The 12,870-nt window shown below is 38.9% G+C and overlaps 2 protein-coding genes across 4 annotated transcripts in view; one reads left to right on the top strand and one right to left on the bottom strand.

Moving 5' to 3' along the window:
* LOC133525501 (uncharacterized) overlaps positions 1-12,870 on the bottom strand; it is a 173,550-nt gene that overhangs the window by 89,940 nt on the left and 70,740 nt on the right. The window lies entirely within an intron of this gene.
* On the top strand, positions 3,610-11,900 carry LOC133525569 (uncharacterized). 3 transcript variants are annotated; one of them, XM_061861867.1, is made up of 4 exons: positions 3,610-6,218; positions 6,555-6,620; positions 8,058-8,182; positions 11,667-11,900. In XM_061861867.1, exons 1-4 carry the CDS (start codon positions 4,892-4,894, stop codon positions 11,691-11,693), a joined length of 1,545 nt encoding a protein of 514 aa, XP_061717851.1. In that variant the 5' UTR covers positions 3,610-4,891; the 3' UTR covers positions 11,694-11,900. The 3 variants fall into 3 exon arrangements, with proteins under 3 accessions (XP_061717851.1, XP_061717852.1, XP_061717853.1); XM_061861868.1 differs by lacking the exon at positions 8,058-8,182 and having other exon boundaries at positions 3,762-6,218; XM_061861869.1 differs by lacking the exons at positions 6,555-6,620; positions 8,058-8,182 and having other exon boundaries at positions 3,787-6,218.

Genomic DNA, 12,870 nt, shown 5'->3' with positions numbered 1-12,870 from the left:
TTATTATTGTTCTAAAAAAAAACATTGAACTATTATAGATATGGTAAACTTAATAATAAGAATTTCACAAAAAGATCGTCAATCATCAAAATTGTATAAAAATACTAGTCTAGAACCTTTCTAGAATAAAATCTAAATGTCAAAAAATACGGTATATATATACATTGAATTATCAATTTCATCATTAATAACATAACAATAAATAATTCATTCTTTACAATCACACTTAATCCCACGGTGTTTCATCATTCATGTAGTCTTGTGTGCTATAATAGGCTTTAGAGATAAGCTTACGTTTTACATAATTTTTAAATTTACTAACAGACAATTCAGTTATAATATTAGGAAGTTTATTGTAAAATCTTACACAATTACCCATGAATGATTTCTTAATTTTATGGAGCCTAGTGAAGGGCACTGCGAGCTTATGCTTATTTCTAGTATTAATATTATGTATTTCACAGTTTTTCTTAAAACTGGCAATGTTTTTATGTACATACAGAATATTCTCATAAATATATTGACAGTGCACTGTCATTATGTTAATGTCCTTAAACTTATCTCTAAGTGTGTCTCTATGGTACATTTTATATATTGCACGAATAGCCCTCTTCTGCAGAACAAAAATGGTATTTATCTCTGAAGCACTACCCCATAGTAAAATACCATATGACATAATGCTATGAAAGTAACTAAAGTAAACTAATCGAGCTGTTTTCACGTCTGTTAACTGACGGATCTTGCTCACTGCAAAAGCTGCAGAACTCAGTCTATTCGAGAGATTAGCAATATGGGGACCCCATTGTAGTTTAGAATCTAAAGTTATACCAAGAAAAACTGTGCTATCTACTAGTTCCAATTCCTCATCCTTGACAATGACACCTGTTTGCTCATTCCTTATGTGACTTGTAACAAACTTAATGCACTTAGTCTTTTTCTCATTTAACAATAAATTATTAACATTAAACCAATTTACTACTTTAGAAATAGCATTGTTTACATCACTGCAAGCTTGTTGCTGTCGTTTGACTTTGAAAATAAGTGAGGTATCGTCTGCAAACAATACTATGTCATGGTGGGTCTTTACAAGGTAAGGCAGGTCATTAATGTAGATAAGGAACAGGAACGGCCCCAATATTGATCCCTGCGGTACACCCATAGAGACCAATGACCCCGGTGATCGCTGTCCACTCACATCAACCCTTTGTATTCTACCGTGTAAGTAAGACTTTATTAAATTCAGTGCCGAGCCTCTTACTCCATAATAGTGCAGTTTCCTGATCAATGTTTCATGACAGACGCAATCGAAGGCCTTAGATAAGTCACAGAAGATACCTAAAGCATCCTGTGACTCCTCCCAGGCATCGAAGATCTGTTTAATTAGCTCAACACCAGCGTCGGTTGTTGAGCGACCCCGTGTAAAACCAAATTGTTTGTTGTGCATTAGATTATTAATGTTAAAATGTTTCAATAACTGACTCAAAACTATTTTTTCAAAAATTTTGCTGAATGTTGGTAACACTGATATCGGTCTAAAGTTAGTGGGGTCGGATGTGCTACCTGATTTAAATAAAGGAGTGACTTTACTATGTTTCATTAGATCAGGAAACTCACCGCAGTCAACACTGTTATTAAATATAACTACCAGGTCAGGCGCTACAACTTCTATTAAGGATTTGACAGTATGAACGGAGACTCCCCAAAGGTCACTAGTTTTTTTTACATTAATTGATTTAAACGCCTTTAATATATCTGAGGCACTCACATGTTCAAAATTAAGGTTTCTAGTACATTCTGGGACATTCTCTTCTAACAGTGTAACGGCAGACGAGGGTGATGAATTTAAGTTCTTAGTTGTGGAAGCTGGTACCTCGGTGAAGAATTTTTCAAATTCTGTTGCTACATCTAAACTGGAATCTACGATTTTGTCATCAATTTTTAGTTTAAGATCTTTCATCCTTTGCTTTGATCTACCAGTCTCCACATTTATTACTTTCCACGTTGTTTTAATTATATCAGAGCTAGTTTTTATTGTTTGACTTAAATAATTACGCTTAGCGATATGGCAATCTATTTTAAACTTCTTCGAATATTGTTTAACATATTCCTTAAATTCATCACTCGTATTGAACCGCCGTTCCTCATACAAGGCATACAATGCACGTCTTCGTTGATGTAACTCTGCAGTAGCCCACTCACTAAAAACTGATGCATCACTAACCATGACCGATTTTGTAGTAAATATCGCATTATAATTTTCCATAAAAGTGTGAAAGAATGAATTATACATATCATTAGGACTCATGTTGGAAGACAGAAAGGGTAGCGCCTGAATTAAACTTTGTTTCATTCGTTCCACGCGGTCAGAGGTTACTGGTACAAAAGTTATTTGTTTTCGCAAGGTATTTTTCCTTACAGCCTCAAACACCATTAATTGGCCTAAGTGGTCTGATTCTAACTTGCTGATTACATTTTTAGCGGTAGGAAAAATATCAGTGAAAATATTATCTATACAGGTGGCACTAGTGGCAGTCACTCTAGTAGGCTCCATAAACATGTGGTTGAGATTACATGATTTGAAAAGATTCAACAATCTACAACTTACTGTTGAATTTTCCAAAATATTTATATTATAGTCGCCGCATATAAGTAATTTCTTACTAGAAGGTGATATTTTAAGTAGGACGGATTCCTTGGTAAGTAGAATACATCTACTTACCAAGTTTGAACAGTATAGCTCTTATGGTTTCGGAAAAAAGTGGCTGTGACATAATCGGACAGACAGACGGACATGACGAATCTATAAGGGTTCCGTTTTTTGCCAATGAAAATATTTATTGACAATAACAATATACATAATGGATATATACAGATGATTACTATAACTAGCTTATATCTAAAATAGGCCCTTGAGGCATTGTACCAAGGATGCTGGCGGCATTTCCTCGTTGTATCGCAATACTGATACGTTGTGCGAGGAAGCCGCCAGCTCTTCGGTCACCATGGTTTTTTGCCATTTGGCTACGGAACCCTAAAAACTCAACATCTCAACAAAAAAAATATCAACTTACGGCTGACTAAATTTCTCCATAGTAATCTTGTATGGGAATTTCAGATGCAAGTTGGTACATTAGGATAGTCATCTTTATTGATGGTATCAGTCGATCAGGTTTGTTTTGAGGATCAAATGTCTAAGTATTGCCTTAAAGCAATACAGAAGTAATTTAGTCAATGATAGTCTGACAATCGCACTTTATAGCGCTCCTAACAAAATGGCAATAAGTACATCGTGACGTCATCATGTAATAGAAGCCGTTTGCTATACCTACAATGTTTTTTAAAATAAAATGTAAGAAATCGGATGTTAAAAACTTAAATTTTGAAACTTTGAGGTGTTGTATTTTTTACGATTCCAATATATTAAGTTTCCAATCTATTATTATGAATTCCTCATTTTCTATGTATTTAACTAGATTTAGTTGTAAAATTTCTACAAACGTCAACAACCCGATTGGCCAGTTGCCAAGAAAACAAGTAGTAGTCTAATAACAGCGCTGCATAAACAGAACCTAGACATTAACATGTCATGACGAGCGACTAAGAAATGTAATAATGCCTCACGACAAAATAATATGTAGTATGAAGCACTCCGCTCGGCAGTCAGTGATAATAGACAGTCCTGAAGATTACAAAGAACTTTCCCTGCGCCTGCGCTGAATATTCATGCGCGACCTCTGCCCGTGTCAAGGTCAGACGAAAGTCGGATATCCGTCTCCGACAAACGCAGCTCAAAGGGATAGGCCTAGCGCGCGTCGCTGTAGGTTTTGACAATGGTCATATAAAATGTAAACTTAATAGTATGGCTGTTATATACATAGTTTGTGTAATTAGTCAATGGACAATGAATACACCTACCGGTGCACCAGATGTGCTCCATGTTTGTGTAAGGGAACATGTCCATACTATGTGACCATTTTTTCACAATTGTTTAACCCCCTCTCGGTGACCGCCCGTAGTATATGCCGAGACACACAGGATTTTTTTGGAAACAGAATATATATTTGCGTAAATGTAGAATAAAGCTCGGGAAAAAAGCGCGAGATTTCCCTAGAGGATATTGACTACGTGACCACAACTGAAGACCCCCCTACACCCCTGTGACCAAGCGTGGTATTTTGAAAAAAATAAAGATAATTACGAGTAAATAATATACAGTATAGTTAACCCCTTTAATAAGGTTGGCAACTGTCAAAGGCTTGTATTTGTATGATGGCGCCAGCATGGGTTTTACCTGCCTCAAGTTTGGTTGTATGTGATTCAAGAATTTTACACTATTCGTAGGATTGAGAGGTGACCGGCCAATACCATTTAATCCATTAAATGGTGTCCCCAAAGATCCTTCTTTTTTAGCCAACTTCCTAGCTATCCACTTTTTTCACTTTACTATTCGACTTCTGATGTTTGCCGAATTCAACAGATGCATAGAATACAATGACCTTTGGGAATAGCCTTTTTAATTACATATGAGCCGCGGAATCTACATAATTAGCCAATAAAGCTAATGATTTATTCAAATACTACCTGACGAGATTACGCTGATTTACAGCATCAACAGCAATACGGGATACACAAATGGAAGGGCTGCCATTCTGATCGCACGCCGACCTGTGCGATCAACCGTCTAACAGCGACCAAACGTACGAGATCACACGTTACTCGTACTTGTTAGAAACCTTGAGGTCACCGTTTGTGATGTCAAATGGTCGCTCGCACTCGGTAAGCGGCGGGAACGACGGGGACAGGTCTGTGGACTGGCGAGTAAACATGGGACCGTTAGCCGTCGTATAAAGGCCTGTCGCCGGCCGCCGCCGGCAGTCCGCGCCCCGCAGCCATGCGTCCGCTCGTGCTTGTACTCGCCCTCGCCGCGCTGCTCGCGCCCGCGCGCTCCGCCTCCATCGCCACACCGGAAAAAAAACTAGGAGATCCCATCAAAGACGTCCTCGACACAGAAGCCCAAAAAGCCCCTGAGGAACCCATTGACCAAGCGAACACGATTAAGGACATCGATAACCAGCTCTTAAAGAAAGCTGAACCGATACCCGTCAAAGTTGTAGTCGAGGATGTCGCACCTGTAGTGAAGGACAGTGAAGATACCGTCAAGAGGGTCGAAATAGACCTGAAGCACCCGGGTGAACCCCAGAGACAGGAACACGAGACCCAGAATCCGGAGCATTATGAGGATGATTCGGCTCCCGTCGCTACCATCAAACAGATGATCAAAGACTCCCAGGAAGCCTTCAACCAACGCTTTAAAGATGTCAGCGAATGTATTGGCGAATGGCTCCTCGATAACAAACCGGAAATCTCACTTAAAGACAGCATCAAAGACTTGCAAGAGACATTTATGGAAAACATCGAGAAGGTGAACTCTACTATTCAGAGTTATTGGAATCAAGACAAGGCCGATTCAGAAAAGAAAGTGGAAATTAAGAAAGTACAAACCGGTTTGAAAGTTCTGGAAGAGAAGTTTGAGACTGGAGTTCAAGATTTGAACAACGGAGTGCGAAATCTGGCCGTGCTGAAGGAGACCCGTGATGACGCCAGCACAACCACCGCCAAGCCCCCCGGGATACAATTCCCCGGCTTCGTGACGAATTTCTGGACTTCTGTAACGAACGGCTTCAGTAACGTCACGAACCAGTTCCAGAATATAATCGGGCAGGGCAGCAACGCGACCGGGGCCTCGGGCCTGCAGTCCGACGAGACCTCCGCCTCCACGTCGAAGCCGACCGTGTTCCAAGCGATCCAGAATCAGATCCAAGGTATCTTCCAGGGCAGGCCACAGGGCGCCCAGAGCGACGAGCAGCCGGCCGGCCAAACCGGGCCATTCGCACAAGTCATTCAAAACGTGCCCCTACTACAGAACTTTGTCAACTTTATCCAACCGAAGCCGCAATCCAATGAGCCGAGCAAACCGACGCAGCCAGCGCAAAGCACAAACATCGAAGGAAGCAACGTCGTCCCGGCCGAGCCTGCGAAGCCGGCCGACCAGCAACAAAAAAAGCCTGACGAAGCACCCGCCCCCGCCTCCCAGGGCCCCATCCAGCAGATCATTCAGAGGAACCCCATCGCCCAAAGCATCGCTGGCGCCGTTCAGAAAATTCAGCACACCATCAATAACCCTGAAAAGCCCAGAGAAGGGACAACGGAAGAGGAAGGTAGGCTTCCTATATATCACCTTACACAGCTCACAATTCCTCACATACCAACTACATCTTCATATAAAATTTAGGCATATATAAACAACTACGCAACAGTATTTTATACCTAAGAATTAGGCTTTGGGAATTGTCGTTATTTTGATTGGCGTTTTTCGCCACTACTATTTCAGTTTATCATCGAAATATTGAATATGACGTCTTATGCGGTTGTTTTGCATGCTGTCTCTGTAAACAAAAATTAGTGGCTCGCCGTTCAGCGCAGCGGGCCCTATTTTTGCCGTAGGGTTTCAACTTCCAGTTTAAGTTTTTCTAATGTTGTTCTTCCCCTAAAAGGCGACGTGAAGGCGGGGTTCTTCCCGTACTATGGCTACGGACACAGGCCACATAGGCCATCGGACGGTATGTACCACTATAATCGATCTCTAAATATTCAAATTAAATTCTCATATAGCTAATAGTCTCTTGAGCGTAATATTTAGTTCACTCAAGATAATAAAGAACATTTTGTGACCAAATGGGTATTTACTTAGATTCTAAATCTAAGTTGATACATGCTGCACTGTTAAGTCCCATAAGAATAAGAAGTAGATTATGTTACATATTATACAGTCCCTAACTTTACATTTGCTATCTAATCTATCTATATTTATATCCACAACACAAGCCTTGAGCTTTGAATTCGTCCGATTTGTGTAAAATTGTTTCAAAATATTTGACGGATTCTTCATACAAACCTAGTCCTCATTTTCCTCTCTGGATACTCACGTTATGGAACATATGTTTACAAAGTTTTATGTACCGATACTCGTATTAACTATAGCTAGGTATACCCATTTGTTTGATGTTTTCAATTGTGTTATAAAAGTTTGAAGCAACAAAACAAATTCTATACACGATGGCCAAAAAATATGTGCATTCCCGTTGCCAGGGAGGTTTTGGGCTTATACTGAGCAACTTTTACTATGGGACCAACCCCGAAATCGCGAAAAAAAATTCTGGCTGTTTCATACATTTTAGCTGGTCCATTTACTATGGGAAGGTAAAAAATTATTTCGCGATTCGGTTAGTCCCATAGTAAAGTTGCTCAGTATAATCCCAAAACCTCCCTGGCATCGGGAATGCATATATTTTTTGGCCACCTTGTATATTATTTTAAAAACTCATAACTCCTAATGTTACAATAATTAAAATAAGGAGCATAGCTATCTGTCGTTAATATGCATCAATTTGCATAATAGTACAAGTGCGAAAAATAGGAAATTCGAAACGAGTGGCGATAAATTGAAACACGACCGAAGGGAGTGTTTTAAATCGACACGAGTTGCGAATTGCCTATTCGCACATGTATCGTACAGCGTTTTACAGTAAATATGGCCCTTTAAATGTTCGACACTGTAACGTAATATGCTAATTTTCGCACTAGTGCGGTAAAGTAGCACCATATGTACTGTAAAAATACATTACGATACGAGTGCCAAAAGTAGGAATTACCTTTTTGCACGTGTATCGTACAACGTTTTACAGTACATATATCTACATATGGTCGTTTAAATTTTTGACATACGCACGTATAATGCGAGTTGCCACACTAGGGCGGTCAAGTAGCACCATATGTACTGTAAACATATTTTCTATAAGTTTATATCCAAAGAGGAAAATGGCGAATACATTTGTATGGAGAAGCGTTTTTGAGCGGTCGTCCCCTTTCGTCTTAATGTCAAAAAACTGACTTTGTTCTATTAAAGTCTGTGCATAGTTAGCTATAAAAGTGTTAACAAGCTAGATACCCCAACATCGGACACTAGGTTCACTCACACGTACCGTTATGACCCGTAGTGGCCGCCTGGCAGGCGTTCGTAACCGGTCTGATAGGGTCCATAGGCGCCACGATCAACGGGACCGCGACCACCATCTCCACGGCCGTCAACAGCGCTATCAACACGCTGGGTACCAACATCGAGGTACATCGAGACCGTTACCTGGACTCTTTAACAAGATGTTAAGGTTTTGAACTGGTTTTGATATGTTTGATGATCATCTTGCATGCGTTTTGCGTGCATCACAAGGTCGTATCAAAACGAGATTAAAAATCGTAAATCTGAATAGGGCCCGTGATAAAGAATGGGATTAAGTATATGTTAGAAAAACACATTTTAATAACAAAACTTCCGTGAGACACAGACATATTAAATATGTTAAAACGGGTCACTCACGTCGCGTATACTCCTCTGTACGGAATAAAACATGTCGAGCATTTTCGACTTCATACGTGAGTGACCCGCGTTAACATATTTAATAAAACACATTTTTACGATACAAGTAAGGTTCATTGGGGTATCTTCGAAGGCAGGCTAATTTTGAAAATATCAAATGTCTACTAAGTTAAAAGCATTTTCTGATATAGCAATGGTTAAATAAGATAGATGCCTTGGTAAGCGTTTCAATAGCGTAAGTCTTGCCTAAGTATGAAGTGATATTAGTGATTTTCAAAATTTCCCGTTTTCGAATTTACCCCGATGCAACTTTTAATTAGACTAACCATTACTTAGTCCCATTTTTATTCCTAATAATAGGGTTCTGTAGTGTGCAGCTTTGTGTGTCATTGTCAGCGGTGTTGCTGTGTTCGACGTTGTCAGTGTTTTAATTTGAAGAAGATAATGAAGTTCCAAATAAGAAAAAGGACACGGGTCTGCCCTCTTTTACTCTCAATTTTAAGAACTGTGGGTCTACCGCGAAAACCGAAATTCGCAAATTGACTTTACTCTCACTAAGAAGTAATTAGAGTGACAGAGAAAAATGCCCGCAATTGACGAACTTCGATTTTCGCGGTTATAGCCCTGTGCCAAAGTCATTGCCGACTACGAAGGTGCACGACTTCAATAGACCGATCAATTGCGCAATCTATCAAAATCGTATGCGATATCGTTAGGTTTATAGAGCCCTTCGTGATAATTTGAGAGTGAAAGAGATAAGGCTAACTATGTATTTATTTTGTTGTTTTAGCTTTGTTTGTTGTTTTGTGCTTTTTAGGGTGTCAGCTTTTGGTCTCTTTGTTTTTGACGTGTCGTTTGTCTAACCTTTTGTGTGTTTTGTGAGTGTAAATTAAACGTTTGTGAATAGTTAGTATATATAGTTCTCATCAGTTGGTAAGTAATCACTATATCTAAGGGTAATAAAAAGTAAGTGTTCTAAACATGTATGTACTTATACCTACACTTATTTTACTTATCAATTCATTTTACATACCTATATGTATACAAACAAATCTAACATACATAACTAACCTTTACACTACGTACATATGGTGCTTTACCCCATTGTATAATAGTAGTGTGATAATTAGCACATTATGTAACTATGTCGAAAATTTTAACGGCCATATGTACTGTTAAATTTGTACAATACAGGTGCGAATAGGTAATTCGCAACTCTCTCCCGCTCGTGTTTTAATTTATTGATACTTGTTGCCAATTTCCTATTTTTCACACTTCTATCGTAACGTACTAATTATTATAAACGTTAAAATTTAATGTTAAATGCCGAAGAAATGTAGGTTTTAGAAATGACATAGTATAAGTCAATAAAATATGTATGGAAACAATGGCTACTTTCAGCTTAGCCAGACACTACAGTGAAGTCGGTCGAAAGAGAAAACAACCACAGTTAGTTTTAAGTGTTCGTATTAAACTTGTCATTCGGTTTACGACGCTTTTATGGGTCAAAACAATACCTACATTTGTAAAGGCATTGTTTAGCCCCCTCTCGGCGGAAAATCGCAAACTACTACTATTATATACATATACTATTATATTATACAGCACTGCTAGCGTGAGTTGCGTTCTCGCAGACGACTCCATACATCTTGCGCGACTTCAAGTATGGACTCGCGCGCGAGAACGCAACTCATGCTAGACCGTCAGAGTGATATAATAAAAAATGTGCAAAATAAGGTATATGGGTCGCCTCTTCTCCATACAAACGTGGTCCCCAGTGTCTTCTTTGGATATTGACATCATAGAAAATGTTTTTTTTTTTACACAATTTAATGTATATTGACCATTACTATGAGCTATAAACGAAGGGGTCGTTAGCGTTTTGCTTTTTGATTATTATAAGAGTTAAGAGAGAAAAACTAATTCCACAAAATAATTAACTTAACACACCAGCTGGTAAAAGGGTCTTGATTGTTCAAAAACTGATGAGAAAGTTGCATTTCATCCACATGTGGGCAAAGTAATCTGATGCAAATTTTGAGTTATTTCCTTTTGTTAACTGGTAGAATTGACTTTTAAATGATGATTTTCAATGATAAATATTTATTGACGTTCATTTAGATTTAATTTGGTTTGATTTTGTTTGATATCTTACAGTTAATATTATCTTCAGCTTGGCGTGGTAAAAAATTTGGTGTTTCACTCGAGGGCAAAATTTGTTGCACCCTCGTACCTTGAAACCCTCGCAACGCTCGAGATTATATTCTTCAAACTACTCGCTACGGTCGTGGTTCAAGTTTGGAAACTTTCGCTTTCTCGGGTATCAATATAAGCAAGCGCAGTTAAACAACAAACAACTATAATATTGTCCCCTTTTAAAAGAAAGAAATATAAAAGCTCCTAACTCTTACAATAAAAAATGTACATCAAACAGTGTAATATTTTCCATAATGTCAATATCCAGAAAGCAAAATGGGGACTAAGTTTGTATAGCGAAGCGGTCGTCTCCTTTCCTCTTAACCAGCATTGATTTTTGTTTTAAACTCTGTTTTTCTCGATGTGAAGCAAATTTTAACCAACGCGAAAACGCCTGTTATAAAGAAACATGCAATGATGTCGCTTTAACACTATGTCCACTGTCCATGTCCTAAAAAGGCTTATTTGTGTTGATTAATCCCACAGCAATTATTAGGCCCCACATAAAGTGTATGTTTTGCGCATTCAATCGGTTTACAAACGTAGCCAATGAAACTCAACCGCCATTTAAGCAATATTAAGCATATTCCCGTGCATTCCGCTCGCGATGTACGGACTACTACGGACAAGTATACCTATAGGTATTTAGTTATAATTTATGAGCGCAATGCACGCGCGGATATCGATAGATAGATATCGAAATATTCGTTCGAATTGGGCTTTTTCTCGTTCATCTAGTTGTACGATAATACAACTAGACTATACTGTACAATAAGCAGCAGATATAGATATAGCTAAACGAACGAGGTGTCCAAAATGATCTTGGCACCATCTTGGACGATTTTATTCTTAAATAATACTCATGAGAACTATTGAAATTCTCGTAGAATATTTTTATAACACAAAACTTTGTTGCGCAAAATATAGTTGTTGTTGCGTAGAATATTTTTATAACACTAAACTTTGTTGCGCAAAATATTACCAATCTTGGTGGGCCTTCTTTTAGAACCATTTTTAAATTTTCCTTTTTCCACAGACCATAATATCGTCAGCAACGGGGTAAAGAGCGCTCCCGTCGAGGTCGAGAAGCCGGTCGAGGCCCCCGTCGTCCCAGAGGCCCCCGTAGTGCCGGAGGCCGAGGCGAGTCCCGTCGTCGAGGCCGTCAAAAAAGACTGAACCAGTCACTGTGTGATATAAGTCGTATAAGCTAGTATTTATTTTAGTGTACATGTAAATAAGATGATTGATATAAATTTATATCTAAATTAAATGTTGTTTTAATTGATGAGATAAGTACTCGTACCTACCATCGAGATGTGCAAGACAATAATGTTCCTTTGAGTCGTACTAGTTTTTCCAGTCTGATTTGGGCTATTTGTAGGGTTTCGTAGTCAATTAGCAATCCTAATTGTTTCGCCATGTCCGACTGTACGTCTGACTGATCCGTCCGCGGCTTTGCTCCGTGGTCGTTAAATAGTGCTGGAAAGCTGAGGCACGAATATATAAATCAGTCACCTATACCGACAAAGTCATAAAATAAGAACTAGAAAAATGTTTTTTTTTAGGGTGACTCCCCCACAAAAAAAATGGGGATTTTTTTTTCGTTACTACCCTATCCCTATAGTGTGGGGTGTCGTTGGACAGGTCTTTCGAAATAAATACGAGTTTTCAACAACCATTTTCTGATAAACGTAATATTTTCGGCTAAACTATAGTGCCTACGCCAATTCTAGGGATTAGTTGCCAAGCGGACCCCAGACTCAGGATGAGCCGTGGTGAAATACCACGACAACGCGAGGAAAAAAAAGTAATATTTTCGGAAATAATTGCTCTGAAAGAAAAAATAATGTAGTATTCAATGAAAGTATGGAAGGTAGAGGCAAGGAACAGAATCTCCTTAGGCAGAACTGTTGCAAAAGTGTCCAGCTGTCAGCTAGAAATAATTGTTCTAAATCTCTCCAGAGTGAGACATTTAGACCGCGGACCATGAGCGTATATCGTCAGTCATCGCCTCCCGATTGATTCTGTATCAGATGATTGTATATTTTAGATGGTTGTATCACGGACGAAAAACCGTCAGCTGGTCACATGAACATGTAAAAAATACGCGCCTTACCACTTATGTCCGCAAAGTATGCGTATAGCGTGATCCTTTCCGATTCGTTTATTTGACACGCCTGAAGGAATGCTACATGCAAAATTTCATGATGTTGCTATTATTACATTTATTACTATCATAA

Source organism: Cydia pomonella, chromosome 15 (assembly GCF_033807575.1).
Source record: "Cydia pomonella isolate Wapato2018A chromosome 15, ilCydPomo1, whole genome shotgun sequence".
Taxonomy (NCBI): domain Eukaryota; kingdom Metazoa; phylum Arthropoda; class Insecta; order Lepidoptera; family Tortricidae; genus Cydia; species Cydia pomonella.
The sequence above is the reverse complement of the archived record's forward strand: the minus strand, read 5'-3'. Positions and strand labels throughout refer to the sequence as shown.

Excerpts from the sequence above, each read along its gene's own strand:
- LOC133525569 (XM_061861867.1), top strand. The coding sequence starts at position 4,892 with ATGCGTCCGCTCGTGCTTGTACTCGCCCTCGCCGCGCTGCTCGCGCCC. Across the intron at positions 6,621-8,057 it reads GCCACATAGGCCATCGGACG|TGGCCGCCTGGCAGGCGTTC; the intron begins GTATGTACCACT and ends TATGACCCGTAG. Across the intron at positions 8,183-11,666 it reads CGCTGGGTACCAACATCGAG|ACCATAATATCGTCAGCAAC; the intron begins GTACATCGAGAC and ends CTTTTTCCACAG.